This window comes from Macaca thibetana, chromosome 6 (assembly GCF_024542745.1).
Source record: "Macaca thibetana thibetana isolate TM-01 chromosome 6, ASM2454274v1, whole genome shotgun sequence".
NCBI classification, from domain to species: Eukaryota; Metazoa; Chordata; class Mammalia; order Primates; family Cercopithecidae; genus Macaca; species Macaca thibetana.
In genome coordinates, this window is record NC_065583.1 from 112,563,815 (window position 1) to 112,585,075 (window position 21,261).

The 21,261-nt window shown below is 44.0% G+C and overlaps 1 protein-coding gene across 14 annotated transcripts in view; it reads right to left on the bottom strand.

The window, feature by feature from the left end:
* Positions 1–708: 708 nt before the first annotated feature.
* Positions 709–21,261, bottom strand: part of MAST4 (microtubule associated serine/threonine kinase family member 4) — a 575,926-nt gene continuing 555,373 nt past the window's right edge. For all 14 annotated transcript variants that reach the window (XM_050794438.1, XM_050794437.1, XM_050794435.1 and 11 more), the window contains 5 exons: positions 19,066–19,295; positions 18,347–18,469; positions 9,703–9,839; positions 7,495–7,676; positions 709–7,144 (listed from right to left, as the gene is read on the bottom strand). In XM_050794438.1, the coding sequence (XP_050650395.1) occupies positions 3,240–7,144; positions 7,495–7,676; positions 9,703–9,839; positions 18,347–18,469; positions 19,066–19,295 (4,577 nt within the window). In that variant the 3' untranslated portion in view covers positions 709–3,239. The remainder of the gene's footprint in view (positions 7,145–7,494; positions 7,677–9,702; positions 9,840–18,346; positions 18,470–19,065; positions 19,296–21,261) is intronic.

The following is a 21,261-nucleotide window of genomic DNA, read 5'->3' on the forward strand; positions in this document are numbered from 1 at the left end:
GAAAACGAGAAAGCTGAGGCAGAGTATGGTAATAGATGGAGCAAGTTCATGAGAGAATGAGAGGAGGTGGTGGTGGTGTCACAGAGAAGGGAGAATTAAGACCCTCTGAGTGTGGGAAGATGGCGAGTGTGGGTGTAGAAGTTGGTAAGTTCTGCAGGAAAGGAAGAAGGTTGGTAGAAAAAAATAGGAAGAAGTTAAAGGAGGACTTAATCTTTTTTTTTTTTTTTTTTTTAAGACACAGGGTCTCGCTCTGTTGCCCAGGCTGGAGTGCAATGGCACAATTACAGCTTGTTCATTGCAACCTTGAACTTCTGGGTTCAAGTAATCCTCCTACATCAGCATCCTGAGTAGCTGGGACAATAGGCGCATACCACCACACCCAGCTAATTTTTCCAGTTTTTGTAGAGATAGGGTCTATGTTGCCCAAGTTGGTCTCCAGCTCCTCAGCTGAAGCCATCTTTCTGCCTTAAGACTCCCAAGTAGCTAGGACTACAGGTGAGCATAATGTTCTTCAACATTATGCCCAGTTAAAGGACTTAATGTTGAAGAATATTTGTGTACATTTAAAAAAAAAGAGGCGGCAAACTGTTCCACTCAGCAAAAAGTAATCTGCAAAAGCCCATCCTTTCCATAATACCAGAGTAATAATCAGTAATATTTTTTGGAGGTGGAATGTATATATTAGAAAAAAACTTACAAGTCATTATCTTTCATGCTAAATTTTTATTTCAATGTTATGCAACTGCATAAGTATAAATACTTTGTTCAATATACAACAATTATGACATCCATAAGGAATTTCTTAGAGAAAATAAGACTGCAAACACTTTATTGCACAGATCCTAACAAACTTTTAAGCTGGTAAATCTACAGCTGGGAGTACTACCAAGGAGCACATCCTACAATCATACAGAGACCGACCAAATAGAACACAATGAGGAGAATTTCTACCAGCTGATTGGAGAGGTTTACAACAACAAACATGTAATACATGAATGCAACCTTAAGTACTCTTTACTCATTCATAATGAAAAACGTATTTGGCAAAATGATGATACGCTATACAAAATATACATAAAAATATCATTTGTAAACAAATAGCTAGTTGTGCTTTAAAGGAAATTGAACAGTTAAAAAGCAAAGGCTTGTAAACCATGAACTATCTCCCCGATAGACCTGTCCCGATGGCTGAGTGTAGGATTGGGTTATGACAACTGCCAAACACAGATACGTATTATAAACGTTGAGACCAGTTTTGAAATTCATTTAAACTCTTTTAAAGTATATATATGTATTTTTTATAGCTTCACCATGTAGTGATGGGGAATGGCTAAAACCATATGGAAAAAAAAATTAGGGGCAAGGAGGAGGCTTTTTTCTTTTTTCTTTTGTTGTTTGTTTTTTTCCTTTTTCCCAATGCCAATTCATTTTACAATGAAGGACAACTGAGCAGTTGGTTAAGTTATGCCTTTGTTTTCAGAGTGGAGTTTACAGCCTCACTAGAAGATTTACAATCCATAGGGCCGTAAGATGATGCTGTGCTTAGATGAACAATTTTATAGTCTGAAGATACTAAGACATCCCCAAGAGAGTTTGGGTGGTAGATTAATTATTTATTGGTAATTTTTTTCTCTTGCAAAACCAAACAAAAAATTCTGCTATGGTTCCCAAGCATCTTATAAATACTTATCTGTATTTTCTCTTAGTGCCTTAGTACTTATATCAGCAAGTGCCATCTTACAATACAAAACAAGCCACCAAAGAAACTGCAACAACAAAAACAAAAACAAAAATCAAAACCTTCAGCACTAAAATGATTTGACAAATTCTACGTATTCCACGGTATACAAAATTTAAATAAGGCTTAGCAAAAGTAAAAAGGATGGTCACATTCAAGCACCAAATAGCTCCAGCCAGTCTCTTTGTTACAAAAATGCTGCTCTGTATTAAGACAGTATTTTTTGCATACAAATAAAGAGATCAGGTTATGAAATGTATGGAGCTACTAGATGCATCAGAAATGAATGTGAAACCCAGGAACTTGCTAAAAACAGCAAGCTTCATCTACAACGTAAGGCCCCAGCTATGTATTAAAATGTATCTGATGTCCTGATTATTCCTTAATCGATATGCTACGATGCCAAAATCTACCCCCAGTTCTTTTCCTCAAAAAAGCAAATTTAAAACCTCTTCCAATGCCTGATGCTTATTACTCGACTTAAGTACTAGAAGATTTGGGTGCAGCCAGTAATATTCCTTTTTATTCAAGAGCAGGGCTGGTGCAGGACTACTACTAAATGTGTGCTTCTTGGACTAGTCACTCACAGCATAAAGGCCTAAGTTTAAGAGTTTGAAAAGAAGGAAAAGAAAGCAAATAGAAAGAAAGTTGATGTGTGTTTATAGTCCCCGCTCTACCTCAGGTGAAGGCCAGACATCCACATCCACAGACAGGCACAACTGGCCTTTTAGACAGTTGGACCAGGGATCCAGTGTCCATTGGGATGGCCATGTAATGAAAATGGCTAGCTCCACTTGTCCTGGCCATTCCTAATGGAGGAGGATTCCAAATGCAGTACTTAGAGTAGTTCCTGCTTTAGATCTGGAAATATAGGTAGCCAGACACAGTACTTATCAGAAACTCTGGTTAAAATACACATAAAAACTCACAATCTACTGTGTTTAGGGCTTTCTTCCATCTTTACTTAGAATGTTTTAGCTTATAAAAATGGAACCTTGAAATAGTCTCTTAAACCACAGACCAAAACATGTAGGTGGATGTGTATATACACGAATATGGGTGTATCTCTGGTCACACACACCCAGTTTTGACCACTTTGCTTCATTACTACATTATGATAAATGGTAAATCAAAAATCTTATTTAAAAAAAGCTGTAGTAAACGACGCAATCAGCAGCCAGGTATAGACTCTACATCCCAAACCAAACACGGTGTATATATTTACAGAGAAAATCTTTTTCCTCAACAACCCTCAACTGTAAAGGTAATTTTTTTGTTGTTGTTGCTTTTGTACAAACACTATCTGGTAACAGTTTTACCGGTTACAACTGGGAAGGCATCTGGAAGAAGGTCCTCTCTTTGTCTTTCTCTCTCCCCTTTCTCAATGAGGCTCCGAGCTCTGCCTGGCGGACATTCCCACACAGTGCTGGTTTTGAAAGGTAGTCAAGACAGTCGCCCGTTCAGGACGGGTCTCCACAGTCCTGCCCCGGGGCCTGCCCCGTTACAAGGCCTTTTTGTGAGGGCTGCTACGCAAACTCTCTTTCCCCCGCCTCTGCCGTACCACGAAGTCCTTCTCATTAGAAAGGGAGATGGGGCGGTCAGTGTTTGGGGCTGGGGATGGCTTGGTCACGTCTCTGCCCACGTTCTGTTTCCTAGTTGGGGGAGGCTGGGCTGGGGCAGGGTCCTTCCCTTTGGTTTCCCCTACGGTGGCAGTCACCGAGAGCGCCCTGTCCCGGTGGCTGGCTCCGCCCACGGTGTTTGGGTCGGGGTGGTGTGACTCCAGAGCCAGGGTGGAGACCCGGAAGGAGGGCAGGGAGTCACTCTTTGTCATGTGGGTTCGGCCCTCCCCCGCAGGCTGAGCCTTCCTATGGTCCCTGTTGCTGGGGGCTGGAGGCTCCAGCGCGCCCCCGGCAGCCTTGGCAGAAGAGGTGTCGCTGCTGGCTGTAGAGGCCTCTCTAACTCCGGTCCTGGTTTCAGGGAAGCTGGAGGAGCAGCTCAGAGACTTTTCAGGGAGGGCCGTGGATCGGAAAGAACTCTGCCCGGTGGCTGAGGGGGAGCGTTTCATGCCGCTGGGCTTGTCTGCCTCCGTCGGTGGCTTCTGGGGACCGGACCCTTTCCCTCTGGCCTCAGGGAAGCCCTTCCCCACCGCCGCGGCTGGCCGCTCCGCGCCTTTCAACCGGGCCTCGCTTTGCGCAAAGGAAAGGTCGGCCTTGAGCTTGTCGCCCTCTGCGGGAGCATAAAGTGCTTCGGTGCATTTGTTCCCTTCCGCCCTTCTGTCGGTGGTGGCGGCCGGCTGACTCAGGCTTTTGTCTGTCTGTCTGTTGTCTGTCTGTTTGCTCAGGGTGGGGCAGTCTTTCACAGTGGATGGTTTGGAGTGCTTTGGAGACAGGGTTTGCTTTTCACCGACAGTGGACAGTTTCTGGTCCGCTGGCTCACTAGGCCCTGGGTGTCCCGACCTTGGCAAATGCACGGGCTTCTCCAGCACCTCGAGGGGCCGCCCACCACTGGTGGATTGTGGCTTGGTGTCTAGAGGACTCCTGTCAGTGTGCAGTGGGACAGAGGGCCCACTTTGTCCCTGGCCAATTCCATCGCTGGCTTTGTTCTGGGAGCCTGGGGTGGCAGGAAACACATCCAGCCCACTCTTACTGTGGCCCTTCCCTTCTCTGCTACCGCCGCCGAGGGACTGAGTGGCAGGCTCTTTGCCCTTTGTGGCCCCAACACTTGGCTTCTGAGAGGAGAGGGACCGGTCGGGGTGCTTAGACTTTGGAGGGCCCGGGTCAGGGCCAGGCCGGGGCTTGTGGCTGCTATTTTCACTGTGCGCAGGAACAGGCTTGGGAGGGTCCTGGGGACCCGGGCTGGGCTCTGCAGTGCTGGGCTTGGCCCCCGGCTCTCTGCCAGAAGTGTGGCTTGGGGAACTGCAATGCTGCCTGGCAGCCGGGCTGGGCAGGTCTTTGGAGGTCAGAGGGGGCGGAGGGATACTGCTGGGATGCCTTTGTAGAGGCTGCTCCTTCCTTTCAGGTTCCTTGGCACCATCTTTCTGCAAAGATGGGAAACTGGAGAGCTTTTCACTCTTCTCACTCTCAATTCCAGGGGGCTGCAGAGACCGCCTGGCAGGAAGGGCTTCGGGCTTGGGTTCCACGCCACGCCTCACCTTGCCTAGCTCCTTCTCACAGGGAATTCCAGCTGAGTGCAGAGAGTTGTCATCTCTGGGCGGGGGCCTCGCTTCATCTGGGCCATCTTTGTGGTTCGTTTTCCCACCCAGCGCCCATGCTTTCTCCATGGCCTGGGTCTGTGTATAGAAATCTGGGTGGGTCCTGCCCAGAGAGAGGAGGTTTTTGGAGTTGTCACTGGTTTTCACAGTTTCTGAAGAGCACAGTTCCATGGAGGGCTCTCTGCGTACGTCAGTCCTCGCAGCAGAGCGCTCGCTTCTGACTGTGGAAGGGCCTCTTTCAGACGATTCCCTCAGGCCTGGCTTCTCCCTTGAGGGGGAAGCTTCAGGTGGGAGCGGGCAGCGTGGCCTGGCCAGGTCAACGCTGTGGAGGTTCTGCCCCAGGCAGGTCAGAAGCTTGGGGTCGGTCGTGTGGTCTTGGCATCTGGGGGAGCTGCTCTCTCTCTGTTGGGGATTGCTTTCCATGACTGTTGCGGGGATCCTGGCAGTAGGATGGGGACCTTTCCTGTCCCTCTTTAACTCTGGGTCAGGCAGGGAAACTGCTGGTGAATTCTGGAGACCCCGGCTGGGGGGCAGGAACCGAGGCTCGAGCAGGTAGGATTTATTCATCTTTAAGCTGGAAGGAGAAAGCTCTCTCGCACTGGTGGTATCATTCCTTTTCCCACTGCTATTGGGGAGAGCTGGTGGCACAGAGGGCCTCACGTCACCACTTGGGCTAGGGCTCTGTGCAGACTCCGGGGAAAGCAGTTCTGTCTTGGAGGCCTGAGGTCCGGACAGGAGAGCAATGTCCAGAGTGCCCTCAATCGGCTTCAGGCATGAGACAGACCTACCTTCCAGCTTATACTCGGAGGGGCTCTTCCTAACAGGCGACTCAGGAGCAACCAAGCCAGGCTTCTCCGTTCCACTGTCCACCCGGCCTGTTAAGGCCTTGAGGGGAACGAAAGAGACGGCACTCATCTGAGCTGCATGGGTGCTGCCAACAAAAGCTCGGCTCTCAGAAGCTGGTGGGGGCTCCTGCTGCCCACCCATGGGTCGGACGGGGTTCCCTGGCAGGCATTCGTGGGTGCTAGTTGTCATCTTGGGCTTCAGCACAGGGCAGTGGTTGTCCTCTTTGTCCTCAAGTGACATTTTCTTTCGGAGGTAATCGATGTTGGCCAGCTTGCTGTCTAACTTCTCACATCGGAGAAGCTCCTTGGCCTGGGGGGCCTTCTCCGTGCCTTCCCCCTTCCCGGAGATGCCCCTGTCGAGGGAGTGGCAAAGACCATCCTGGAGGGTGCCAGGAGCAGGGGCCCGTCTGAAGTCCCCGCCACCCTGGCCGTGCTCCACAGGCACCGGGCCATCCGAGGTCGCACCCTCGCTGGCACGCACGCTGGCCTGCTTGTGAAGAGCGTCCTTCAGCAGGCTGCCCAGCGGTGGCGCCTCCTGCATAGCCGCTTTGTTTTCAAAGAGACTTGACCTTTCCACAGCCTTCGGATAGATTTTCTTCTCTCTCTCTTCCAGCTTAAACAGAGCAAGGTTTTCCAAATCACTCCCGGGTCCATGGGATTTCTGGTGGGATTCCTGTTTCTCTGGGAAGCCATCTGGCTTCTTCACCACCACCTTGGCCTTCAGCTTGTCGCGGTCCAGGTCATCCACAGACTCCTGGCGGCCCAGCTTCCGGGAGACCGGGCGTTTCAGGCAGCCTTGCTCCACGGGCCGGGCGCGGCTCAGTGGCGGCGCGTCGCACACATTCTCATCCAGGCTCTGCAGCTGCGCCTCCCGCTGGGACTGCTCCCGCTGTACCTCCTCTTGGGTCACCTCCAGGCTATGCTTGCGGGAGCACAGGTGTTTCTTGTCACTGCCGTAAGAGGGCGACAGCTTCTCCTCGGACTGCACGCGCTTGAGCAGCGGGGACCTGGGCGGCTCCGCACTCTTGGGCCTCACGATGTGTCTGACGATGGTGGGCGGGGAGTGCATCTTGCTGGGAAAGGCTTGCGCGATCTTGGAATTGCCCAGTGAGTGTCCCAGAAGAGGGGATGGTGACCGCTGCGGGGAGGTGGGTTGCGGGGTTGGAGAGGGCGTCCGGGCCAGCGGGGACAGTGGGATGTTGCCAGCCGACTTTCGCCTTCCGGACCGGTACCGCTGCCCGCCGAGTTTGGGTGCCAGACCGTGGAGAGTGCTGGGCCGGATGTGCCCGGACCCTGCCGGAGAATTAGGGGCACTAGAACTAGGGGAGCTGCTCTGGGAGGAATTAGTACCTGTGGGTGGAAAACAGAAGGCTGTGAGCATCCATGGTCATTTTCCCCTTTTTTTCCACGGTTGTAGCCCAGACTGTATTAGGTAAGGCCAGGTAAGGTCAGCAAATTGTCTCAGCATTTAACCAGTGGATAAACACTTTTCAGATAAACCTCTCCACACCAAGGTTTAGTCCCCAACTTCTTATTTGATTGGTCAGAATAGCCACATCTTATGACCTCTCTATAAATCTGTCTTTATAATTTATACCTTCAGCCTGCTTTCTTTCAGCTGGAACAAGCCTCATGCTTTTTGGGACCTCACATGACTTTACCTCCTCCCCTCTGCTGTTTAGACCAGGAGACTCACTCACCAGATGGGAAGTCAGGGGTGGAGCGGTAGCTTGGTGTTGGAGACCGGGGAGACAAGCTATGAGTGGGGGAACCTGGGAGGCTCTCGCCCGACGACAGGGATCTGTTCAAGCAGGAGAAACTTCGGCTGGTGTGGAGTAAAGGAGAAGGCTGCTTGGCTAGCTTTTTGAAAAGAGATCTCCTCCTAGAGCAAAAACAGGAAAAAATTGTTCAGAGTCTTCTTTCAGAACTACTCCTGCCTCCCCAAAATACCAGTGTGCTTAGTTCAATAACTCCGTGTGAGGGACAGGCATACAACAGTAGATCCTGTTAAAGAGCGGAACACCACTTTCCTATTAGAAACTTTCTTGGCATGTAAAGGAAGAGCATTTGATAGTAGACAGTGGAGGCTCTCTCAATTCCAAACACTTAAGAAGAGTTGGGAAAATAGGAAAAATATAAAATGTGTTTAAAATACATTCATTTACTTGTTAGGTTTATGAGGAGGATGTTCTTTGCTTGAAAGCTTCTGAGTACCTACCCCTAAATATGTGGACACAATTTAACTAAGAGGTAATACAAAGGAAACCTCTGGAAGCAAAACCATTGTACTGGAAATCAAATTATTTAATGGTGATAGGCTAGGCAGAGGCCAATGAAGGGCTATTTGCTGTGCTTATTCCACTGTGGGCTCTTGAATATTCCTAACAACAATGCAGGCTGTACAATGACATAGAAAACCCGAGAAAGGCGAAGCTGAAGCGTATCGTATCAGCAGGGCAGCAGACACTGTACTGCAGCAGAAGCAAATGTAGACTTGGTACTCAACGAGCACATCTTAAGGCAAAAAGCACAGCTTCTGACAGCTTAGTAGGGCATCAGGCTGTGCAGAGTTCTTTTACCATATGAGCCTGTATATGGTAAGATCTAACCCACTCCATGTGAGCTTAAAACAGAAAGTTTCTGGTTGCCAGCCCTTGAAACAATTTGTTCTAAATGATTTAAAGCACAGCCAAAATGTAAAGCATAATAATAAAGAGAAGAACTAGTGTGTGTGTAATTTTAATCAAAGTAGTAAGTGTATTTGGGTGAAAAAGTCAAATAGTTTTATAAATGTACAATGAAAAACAGCAACTCCTCTACTGGAGTTTTTCTCTACTCCCCAAAGAAGTCGCTTTGTATTCTTTTACCTGTTTTTTCTCTCCCATTTGTCTACATATTGCTAAATGTTTGTACACTGCTATTTTTTAGTTTTTCAGTTTTAGAAATTATCTGTTGATTTCCTACTATGAAAGATGATAATTAAGCTCTTACACAACACCCTTCTACCTTGCAACCAAATGTATTTCCCCTTTTCTACTCTTCCCAATATAGTGAAAGCAAAATTTTTGGTTAGAAAATTGGCCAATATTGCATTTTATAGTATAAATATTGTTCACAGCTGGGCCATATGAAACATAATTCTGTTCCTTTCTTGTATAACATTATTGTTTCCCCCCCGAGTTAATACATGGTTTTTCATTTGCTTGTTTTTCTACATTTGTATCATCAAAAATCTTTTTAATATGATGTGACTCATCAGGTCCAATTAGGTAAAGAAGAAATGCTGTGGCATTGCAAAGGAGGCACATCCAGAGAGCTGTCTAGAAAGAAACAGCCCTGCCAGAAACACATACGTCTTGCTAGTGTCTGCAAGCAGCACAAAAAGATACTGATCAGTGCTTTCCAGGCTACAGAAGTATATAAGCTAGTTCGTTTTTCAGTGAGTAAAACAAAGCCCTTTTATTTCTAGGCTTGTTTGGAATCTTTAAAGATATGGTTATTTTAGAATATCTGGCATTTTAAAAATAGCAACTGTTTGTTTTTTGATAATGTAAAGGACATTTTAAATGTAGATTTCATGTTAAAAACTACCTGAAGATCCAGTTCCTCAATCCAACTCAACTGAAATCAAGTGAAGAGGCTTAAAAAACAGCAAAGGGCTTTTCCTGACATTCACACATGATAAAAAACAATCTGAGTCCTTCTACAATGTAAATATGTAAATCCTTTTACCATGGAAATTAATGCTATTATGAATATGGACTTTAATGTATACATATATGTGAACCATAACATAAAATTTCTCACAGAAAAATAGATCTTCTTCATATGTAAGCATTTAATTAAGGGGTAACTTTTCCCCAACATAGGTATACACCAAACTTAAAAAGAATACTGATTTTACTAACCTTTCGAGACTTTCCTTCTTCTTGGATTTCTTGCTCCGCCTCACCATCCGGCTCTTATAGCTGTTTCTCCTGGCTGGTCCAGTTTTGATGGATGTGTTTTCAAATGGGGTAGTAGTGATTGACACCTTATTCCCACTCTATAGAAAAGATGAGGTGGTATTAAAGGGAAATGCTGTGATGAAGCAAGATCAGAACAGAGATGAGAGATTCGTAGACAAATACAAATAGAAAGGAGCATACATATAAAAGGCCTTCTGTTTCTATATAACCCTTCAATCAAAGAAGTCCTGTCAGAATACAAACTGGGTGGAAGGCAAAATATGAAGGTTCTTTAAGAGGGTGAGCTCTGGGGTCCACAGATCTGAGTTCAAATCCAAGCTCTGTGCCCTTAGCAGCCTGCTACCCTCCCTACACCTCAACTTCCTATACCAATTAACAATATAATCCTACCTATCTCCTGGGGCTCATTTGAGGACCACATGAGAGCAAGTCTGTAAAGCCTTTTGCACCCAGTGCAACACAAGGAAAGAACACTATAAACAAGATAACTACTTCTTCCACAAGTGTTAAGTAGTAATGTGCCCAGTGGCTGGCTGCTCTTGGTTGATTTTTCTTTTTTCTCCTTTTTGTGTTTTTCCTTTGGCCTAAAAATTGTAGAGTAACAAAACCAAATGAGACTTTTAATTTGAGTTATTTTAAAAGGCTTCTTTTCTATCACCATAAAACCTGTCAGTTTGCAGAACTGAAACATTTATGCCAGCCAGTGGGAAACATCTTTTTAACCAGGTCATACAGGGTAAGGTAATTTCTGGTGAGTTTCGGTGTCCTTTCTCTCAATCCTGGGAAGAGGCTTGCTGGGCAGCCTCTAGGGCAACTGAGCACAGAGTCAGCAGTCAGGCCGAGGGGGGGCCCAGGGTAGGTGAGTAGTCCCTGGCATTAATTACCCTTCTTGAATTTCATAATAACCAGGGGGTAAACCTGTCTTTTCAAGGTCACAGATGGCCCCAATTACCACGAAAGTACAAGAGGTACAAGGAAAAGGATCTTTCTAAAGGCCCATGCATGGAAGATACCTAGAGCTCAGTTCAACGTGGTACCAAGTGAAGGGGAGTTAGGGGGAGTTAGGTATGGTGGCAGCAGAGGACGGAAAAGACAGGGAATGACTGTCTTAAAGATAGCATCTACTTTCCCCCTTGATTTGGGAAGTAATCCATGCTACAGTAAGAAGACAACAGGGACGTATAAAAAAAACATTGAGAAGCTTACCACCCAACCACTAGTCATATTTCAGTATATTTCCTGTTCGTCTTTTCTCATACATGTGTAAATAGGTACACATGTACACATGCTTTATAACTAATTTAAATCTCAGTTTATTTACAGCTTTATGTTGCTTTTTCATTGTGTATTATATAATTTGGAAAAAGTTTCCCTTTATCATTAAATAATCTTTAAAAACATGATTTTTACTGGCTGCGCAATATATCCTATCAGATGGGTGAATCAAAATTATGTAATATTTCCTTACTGCTATTGTTCTCTTTTTTGCTTGCTTGTTTTTTGAAACACAGTTTCGCTCTTGTTGCCCAGGCTGGAGTGTAATGGCACGATCTCGGCTCACTGCAACCTCTGCCTCCCAGGTTCAAGCGATTCTCCTGCCTCAGCCTCCCAGGTAGCTGGGATTACAGGCATGTGCCACCAGGCCTGGCTAATTTTGTATTTTTGGTAAAGACGGGCTTTCTCCATGTTGGTCAGGCTGGTCTCGAACTCCTGACCTCAGGCAATCTGCCTGCCTTGGCCTCCCAAAGTGCTGGGATTACAGGTGTGAGCTACCATGCCCAGCCGATGATTTCTTATGTTTAAATTCTTATACGGTTTGATGTTGTCCCTTATTTAGTTTGGTTATTTGTATTTCTTTAAGAAATGATTTATTCAGTCTTACATCCAGTTTAATATTGGAAGGTCTTAGTATTTTATTATTTGTTTTAGAGTTCTTTAATTTTTTTTAATTAAAAAAATTTTTTTGAGATGGGATCTTGCTCTGTTGCCCAGGTTGGAGTGCAGTGGTGTGATCACAGCTCACCGCAGCCTCGAACTCCTGGGCTCAAGCAATCCTTCTGCCTCACCCTCTGAGTAGCTGGGATTATAGGAGCGCACAACCACGGCTGACTTAGAATTCTGTGTATGTTTAAGATAATGTACTTTCATACTTAATGTCATATTTGCAGAAAATATTTTAGGGAAAGAGGGCTTTAACTTCAACAAGAGAAAACAGTTTATTTTGTTTTCTATTGCAAAATAATAAACATTCTTTATGCAAGCCCCAAAACATTAAAAATAAACCTTTATCTGATAGTAGAGATTGCATTTTATTTGTTCTTTAATGAGAAAAATCATTTTGTAAGTATGTAAGGTCTACTATTGAAGGTTTTTTGGAGTGGGGTCTTCTCTTCACAAATTGAGGCTATACTGAAATTTTAGTATTTCCTATGGTGAAGGAAAGGGGCAACAAGCATGGCGAGCTCCTGTGTCACTGATGTTCCTTCAGTCTTCCTCCATATGCAGAGAGTGGACGCGCAGAACCACAATGATCGCTGGGGCTATTCTATCATGTGTGCCACTTGAGCTGGAATCCAGTTCTGCTCTTTTCTAATACAATTCAGGATTGACTTCTATATCTCTAGCCATAAGAGACTAACAATGCTACCCGGCATTTTAAAAGCATATATTTATTTTTAAACCATTTTCATATATATTCTCTAAATGTATTTTCATAAACAAGTCATAAGGGTTGTTTGTTTTACCCTCATGGCCTGGAAGAGTTTGTCATCCTTCCTTTGCAGATGAAGAAAACGGGTTCTGAGACAACGAGGCTCTTGTTTCCCAAGGTCACTGAGAGTCCAGTGGAAGACTGGCTCTCTTGCTGCTCACCCCCAATGCTCCTCCTACCAAACCCCGCTCCCTGTAGGAAGGGAATGCCCCCCAGTCCTCTCCACCTCTCCTGAGCCTGGCACAGTGCGTAGCTGGTACTTAATGAGTGGTGGTGAGGGAAACAGGCACTTGATTGACTTGTGGCATGGTCAAAGTATAAGACTGTCAAGATAAAATGAAGGAGCCATCAACATATAAAATTGTATGAGACACATATAAATCCTCAACATACTTATCATCAGAAAATAGTGAAGACCAGGGCTTGCTAAATGACAGCACATCACTAGACTCAGTACAAATGCTCCTACCATTATAAAGACCAAGCCCGGTTCTGTTTCTTGTCTCCACACACGGCTGTTCCAGAGGAAAATTAATTTAACCTACAGGCATATGTCAAAGACAACTTCTCTAAGGGGAAATACAGACACAAAGGATGCAGAGTACAATAATTAGGTTGGAAGTATTAATGGTTACAAAAATGGTAAATGATTGGAAAAGTGATAGGCGAGATTTGTGAAGCCTGCCACCTGGTGGATCCAGTCAGCTACAGCGAGTGCTACCTGAACTGCTCAAGGTGGCTTACTAGGTCGCTTCACCCACAATCAACTTCTCCTGATTAATGACTGACCTCATATAGGAGAATTTCTGTAGCACTTGTTGAAAAAAATAACAAAAATGCAGCTGGCAGACTGTTGAATGTTCAATTAATTCACTTTTACTTTAAACTATTTTCATGACTGGTGCACAGTATGAAGAAAATTATTTCAAGTTGCTGGAATTGAATACAATAGCAGAAGTCAGGCTGTCCAATTTCTTCTCTCGGTCTGGCTCTAAGTTAGCTTATCAGTTTGGCCCTGGGTAACTCACCGAACGACCGCTTTTGCATTTCCTTCTCTGGAAAGTACAGATGGGGGATGGGCCCCCTGCATCCCTGCGTCCTCAACGCCTTCACTACCCAATCTTGGCCATCTTGCACACTGTATCCTCACATTAACCCAGGCTTCGGCCTGATGGTTCACTTGTATACCTCATAAATCTTGATATCTCCTGTCCTCGTGTTTACACATCTCATTATTTGGCCTAGACTATTGTGCACCCCTGACTAACTGAATCGCCACTCATCCATCAAAGCCTTGCATAGATAACCCTCAATTCTTTGATGCCATTCCTGTCCACACTGGAGAAAAGCCATCCCTCTTTTGGAACTTCTGCCATGTTTATAGTCTGTTACTTAAGTTGAACATTTTGATTTTAGCCTGGCATTGCCACTGTTGCCCCCTGTGACCATTAGACTCTAAGTTACTGGCAACTGGAGACTTCATATGTAGAGCAGTGTGCTGTGGTGGAAAGTGCAGGCTCTGGAGCTACACTGCCTGGGTGCAAATCACGTTATGCTCCTTTCCAGCAGATAAGCTTAGGCTGCTTCGTTATCTGCTTTTGTTTTTTTTTTCATTTGTGAAATGGGAACATTTATATTTATAGCACCTACCTCAGAGGGTAACTGTTTGGATTACATGCATTTATTCCTGTAAAACCACTGACAAGAGTGTGGCAGGCATCAAGCGCTCTTGCCCCATTAACTATCATCCTTATGTGTCTTTTTTTTTTTTCTTGAGACGGAATCTCACTCTGTTGCCCAGGCTGGAGTGCAGTGGCACTATCTCGGCTCGCTGCAACCTCTTCCTCCCGGGTTCAAGCAATTCTCTGTCTCACTGGGATTACAGGAGCCTACCACCATGCCCAGCTAATTTTTGTATTTTTAGTAGAGACGGGGTTTCACCATCTTGGCCAGGCTGGTCTTGAACTCCTGACCTCGTGATCCACCCACCTCAGCCTCCCAAAGTGCTGGGATTACAGGCATGAGCCACTGTGCCCAGCTCTTACGTGTCATTTTTGTGTGGCCCTTGTGGTATTTTGCACAAGGCTCTGTGCATATGAGGGGCTTGACAGATATGGGTGGATGGTAATCAAGCTATTTGATGGCCCCCATTTTAGTACACAGAAGCTCCCCAGTGCCATGGAAAGGAAATTTCTGAAGTAGAGGCTGGTAAAGTTTTATGGCTTCTCCTATGCATTGGGGATTTAAACTAATGCTATACTTAAAAAGCAGCTTGGTTGAGAAGAAAGTTTCTTGGATCACAGAAGTTAAGCCTGGCTAATTGGAACAGGTAATAGGACTGGGCCAAGTATCATCTCCACCTGTAACACTAGTGGGTGAAGAATGACCTCGGTCTACTTGTAAAGTTGTTTTTAGAAAGACTGATGCTGTCTACAAGCTTTCCTCATGGCAGGAAAGCTTTGAGGTGAAGCTGAAGGAGGACACTGTCAGGGATTCACATAGCCAGTGGGGAGCTGAACTGGATAACCATGACATTTTATAATTCCATGGATCGAGGATGCTGAGTGATTTTACACAAGTTTGTCTATGCATGGAAGATAGTGCTCCCATAGCAGGTTCACTTTGAAGTTGTGAAGGTAAACAAGACCAAATGTGATTCTATGAAACATGGAAAATGCTTACTATATTCATAATCCAAAAGACAAACACTGTACAGGTAGTCATGCAGTTCTAAACATACACCTACAGCCCTCTGTCAGGACTTCTCCCCCTTTCTCTAAGAGTGCCATGACATTCCGTAAAGTCCTCTGCAAGTATAAAACACTGTGTAAACAGCATTTGAGAGTACCATAATACAGCCAACTTCCCTGCTGTTAAACCAATGATGGCACACAGGAGCCCAGCACTGACACTAGTCACTTAATACTCTGATTTCAAGAGTCACTGGTTAAATTTGGAAGGAAGCAGCATGATTACACAGTTCACTGGGAAGATAATTAAATCCCTTGTACCCTCTTGGTTTCATGACATTGCTTACTCCTCTTGAGTGCTTCCTTTATGAACACAGGCAGGATGCTCTTTGGATTTGTGACAGAGTACACCATGGCTTCAAAGGGTGCCAATGGCTCTCCACTCCACTGTGTTTAAGCAGTTTCAGTGACACACATTGACTGCATCCAGAAATGAAGGCTTTGGGTTGTGCAAGGTGCTCCATAACCAGAAGAGGGCAAGATAATAGAAATGGGATCATCTAAGTCTGCTAAGAGACCTTGCCAGAGTCCTCTAGGGGAAATACACATTCAAATTTCATAGAAGCAGGAAGATAAGTTTTAAAATACAAAATTCTATTAAAATACTTTACAAAGTAAATCACGAAAGTGATCAATTATGTCTCAGCGAAATAAGCCAATGTATATTTCTCAATATATATATTTCAGTATATTATTTCTTATTCTGATGTTGTGAACAGACATATGATACTATCTAAAGATACGCTGTCGCAGGAGCTGTTCTGCATAAAATATAACGCTGCTATAAAGAATGTAGAAGACAAAACACATATTACTATTTGAAATCCCTTTAGCCATTTTTAAATCACTGATAAGAAGATTTGGAAAACGTGTAGTGGGATGAGTGACACTGAGTGAAGCTCCTCCACAGAACACAGACTTACTCTCTAATACAAAGGGTCAAGGCGAGCGCCTAGAAAAGTTCAGGCAGCACTTTAAAGAGTAAGCACCTTAGTCAGCCTATCTTTGCAATCCTTACGAACTGAAAACAAAGGATAAAAAAACCAAACAATTCCCTGGGTTCTTGTCCACAACAGGTGGTTCTGAACTGAAAGGGACCACCATGGACCACAGGATTCAGGATTGTGAGAGAAGCAGCTGGTGAGACTCATGAACTTTGTGTCTCATCTTGACTTCTGTCTTGAGGAGTGTATGGTCACTGCAGGTGAGTTTCACAGTCCAGGGATCTCAGTCAGCAATCCTGCTCTGCCTCCCATTTCTTGGACGCTCACTCTGAAATCATTGTTCCATCCCAGTTGGACAAAAAATATTATCAGAGACAGATGCTCATCGAAAAACCTCAGGTCTTATCCACATAGGTGCCAGAAGTGGCATTTGTTTCTAAGCAGTGGCCATATGTACCAAAAGGGTAGGCTAACTCCAGTCATCTTAAGGCTTTTGCTACCAAACTGAAGGACATGTACAGCAAAACATGAATCAGGAAATAATAAAAGTGGCCACAGGGAACTTGGCTCCTTTTATAGTAACTTTTGGACAGCAAGGAAAGGAAAACTTCATGGTTTACCTTAATCCCACAAAATTATTGAGCCCCCAGCCCCTGAGCCCAAGGTCTGAGCCCAAGACCAAAATCTCATTAATACTGTGAACTAATCAATGGCAATAATGTTCCCATCTACTACTACACACTGGACCTTTGGATATACACAATATTTACTCTTCCTGGGACCTAGGCCAGACTCTGAATTGTTGGAAGATACACTTATGTGGTCTGGGGAAAGGGCAGAGAAGAGAGGAGAAAAGTCATTTAACTGCATGTTTGAAAGATGTGCACACCCACTTCTCTACAGTGCCTTCCAAATTCCAGTTCAATGTCACTTCCCTGTGAGGCCTCTCCCCACTTATAGAATGTTCTCTCCAAAAGTATGACATTCCTCTCTCTCCTACAGCCTTAATTAAATTGTGTTTTCTTTTGTTGTTGTTGTTGTGGTTTTTGCTCACTTACATCTCCCATACTTCTCAAGGTCAGAGACCACACCTCAGTCCCCATGTAACCAATGTCTACAACAGCACCTGCTTCAGAGCAAGTGTGCTAGAAACAGTCTGAATAAACGTTATATTTAAATGATGTGCAAGTATTTATGTTTATATGTATTTATGCTTTGTCTCCCTAAATAGTCTGTAGGTTCTTTGCAGCTATGCTCACATTTCTCTGGCTCATTGCCCCTTCCAGAGTCCAAAGCACAGTGCTTAAGAAACAAGAGGTCGTCCATAAATCTGTTGATCTGTAAAATAATTCTCTAAGTAGGGACTCCATTTCTCATCATAGACTAATTAGCCTTCATTTTCTGTGAAAATTTTAACTCAAACCCATACATTCATCTTTATTTGTTTTAACCAGATCCATATTTTGAACCATAACTTTATATTCTAGAGTCAGCAAGTAGCAAATCAAATAACTAAACAGAACAGTCTGACAGGATCAGTGTGTGTCCTTTCTCTCCATTTACAGTTATGCTTCCTGTGACCTTCTTACTCCATAGGCTCTATTCAGCTTACATTTTAAATATAAATTGATCCCTATTTAAGTTAATTTGTATGGAGGGGAGGCCTAATAATTGCTAGAACCTCTTCTTTCACTACCACTTATTTTTTATAATTTATAGTACATGTGTATATATTTACAATTTTGTTTTTCAAAGGAACTCTAATTCTCAGACTAAACCTTCAGATCGAACCTCACAGTTTAATACAATTTTGTCTTCTTGTATACTAGAATGAAACCTGTTAGAAGTTCCTGAAGAAAGTCACCTTTAGGACAGGTGACTCCCAAAGAGATGTCACCGTGTAAGGTATATAAACAAAGAGAATTCTTACTACTTACAATTTAGAATGAGAAGCAAAATTAAATTAGGGAATGAGTATGCAGAAATAAAGACATCATTTCATTACATAAAACCAGAGAGTTCATAATATCTTTGTCTTTAAACTTGAGATTACTGAATACTTCCTCAGTAATCAGACATGGGTGTGCTACAGGGTAATCAATCTCCTGGTACTAGCCCCTTTGGGGCTGTACCATCATGCTGTCTCATCAGCATGGCCCTGACATAAAAAAATACAATACCTTCAGTAGGAGCTCTATAACTTCTGTGTGGACGAGTCCATGCACCGGTTCTCCATTGATGTGTGTGATAAGGTCTCCAGCCTTCAGTCCTGCCTGGCACGCTGGACTTCCTTCTTCTACGTTCTAAAGTCCGAGAGGAGAGGATATTTGTAGGCAAACAAATGACAACTCTAACACCTACTGTGTCTTCTGGAAGCATAATGAGCTAATTAGCAAATGTCCTAAGCTTCTAATAGAAAATCTAACAGGTATGGTTACTATTCCTGTTCTATCGTTATTCTAAAATAGGAAACTTTCTATGGTACTCAGAAATTTTCAGGTGATTCAGACTGAAAGTACCAGAGTCAAAAAGAAAAAATAAAAATGAATGACCAAAACATTTCATGTGATTTGAGAAGGTAATTTTTAAAAAGAAGGCTAGGAAAAAAAAAGAAAAAATAAAAGAAGGATGGAAATAGGATTGCCTTTGACTATGTCTACCAGCTTGGTATGTAAGAAAGAACAATCAAATATGAAAACTGGACAGAATTATGAGATACTCGTTTTTGCTAAATTCAATTCCACCGTATACATTCACGGATGGAGTTCTAAAAGGAAAATGAAACAGGTCCCAAATGCAAACTTAAAAGTAAATACATTTGCTATTTATCAGCCAACCTATCCACTCTCCAGCTTGGCTGGAAATGAAAAATCCCAAGTGTGAGACATGCAGGTTTTACCCAGACGATATGGTGCACTGTATAGATGTCACTGTCTCCCACATACACCCGGATGGCTCGGATGGTAAAGCCGTAGTTCTTCCCTGAACTGTGGATCACAATCGGCTGATGTGGACTGGCAGAAGCTGCTGAGGAATCTCGGCTGGGAGAGGAATCTCGTGAAGAGGAAGGGTCCGAGGACAGGGAATGGGGAGACATTGGACTTCCCAGAGGGGAAACAGCAAACATATCTGTAACGAAGAAGCCAGTCATCAAAGCCCATGTGGCTCACACAAGCATCCATGCAGGCAACCCTCACCCCATGAGCCCTGCCAGGACTGGGGGCACAGTCACAACACAAATCCATTTGTTTCCAATAGCCAAATGAAGACAAAGTAATATAAAAATGTTTCTATCAGTAATGAGGATGAATTCCAAAACTGTCAAACTTCAAGAGTGTTGCTATTTTAACTAATTTTTCAGTTAGGAAAGAGAAAAAAAATTTTTAGTTTCTATGCTTATTAAAAGACAGCACAAAGATTACCTTCTGGCTGTGACATTTTAATGTTTTATTTTAAGTAAAGAAATAAATCATAGATGCATGTATTTCAAGTGTGTTTTCATGTGAAGACTGTATGTATTATATTAACAGATACTGGATTCCAAATTCTTCACTAAACAATTTTAACATGGTCCTTTTCAACACACATGGCCAGGAAAGCAGTTTATCAATTTACCAGCTGATTTCTACAATGCTATTGAATGAATACTGATTAAAGAATTTTAACTGGCCGGGTGTAGTGGCTCACACCTGTAATCCCAGCACTTTTGAGAGGCCAAGGTGGGCTGGTGGCTTGAGCCCAGGAGTTCAAGACCACTCAGGTGATATGGCTAAACCCTGTCTCTACAAACAATACAAAAAAATTAGCCAGGAAAGGTGGCATGTGCCTATAGTTCCAGCTACCTGGGAGACTGAGGTGAGAGGATCAACTGAGTCTGGGAGGTTGAGGCTGCAGTGAGCCGTGATTGTGCCACGGCGCTTCAGCCTGGGCGACAGAGCAACACCCTGTCTCACAAAAAAAAAAAAAAAAAAAAAAGGAAAGAAATTTTAATCAGGAAAACAATGAAGTGGTGACTTCTCTATAAACGAATACCATTACTGTGGTGACAACTGATTCTCTTCACATATTACTTGCAATTCTAATAAGGTCTCTGAGAGGATAATGAAGGTGAGATAGGGAAACCTGAAGAGAATCTCAGTGCATATTCCAAAACACCAAATCTACTGCTTTCTTTGTTTTAGAAGCAAACTGCTATGCTCTGAATGTTTGTGTCCCCCTAAAATTCCTATGTTGAAACCTAACCCCCAAAGTAATGGTTTTAAGAGGTGGGACCTCTGGGAGGTGATTAGGTCATGAGGGCTCTGCCCCTCATAAGTGAATTAGTGCCCTTATACAACAGACTGGAGAGAGTTCGTTCTTTCCTTCTGCCATGTGAGGACACAGAGAAGGTGCTGTCCATGAGGAACAAGCCCTCGTCAGATGCTGAAACTGTCGGCACCTTGATCTTGGACTTCCCAGGCTCCAGAACTGTGATCAACAAATTCTGTTATTACCTTGCCCAGTCTAAAGTATTTTGTTATAGCAGCAGAAATGAACACTTTTATTTTTAGTTCATATCCCTGTTTCATCTACATGAATCTAAACAGACCTTAACCAGTTATGTGAGACTGTCAGTGTGTGTGTGTGCACTTGAGAAAAGGCAGAATAATCTACAAAACATACTGAGGTTTACACAGGAGCTCAGTTGGAGCCAGGCTACAAAGTTCCCAGTGCTACTGAAGGCTCACCAGGGTGTGGTGAGTTCCACTGTGGCTACCATAAGCTGAAAGTATCCATACTACCCACTATTTCAATTCTTATGCTTGTTCAAAGAAGAGCAAAGCCAACTGTACCACAACCCATGCTCCTTCCCTCTCTGACTTCATGTAGCATCTTGGTTCTTTTCTGCTGGATCCCTTCTGTCTAATCAAAGGACAGGTGAAGAGATGCATGCTGGCAGGCAGGGAACTTCAAGACATGCAGGTGGGAGTAGGGCACTGTGGACACACACAGATCCAAACTGCTGAAAGGCCAGGCCCCCTCTTCTTTACCTTCTGATGGTCTCCCTTATCTCCCCAAATTGAATGATTTCCTTATTCTACCAAAGTATAGACTT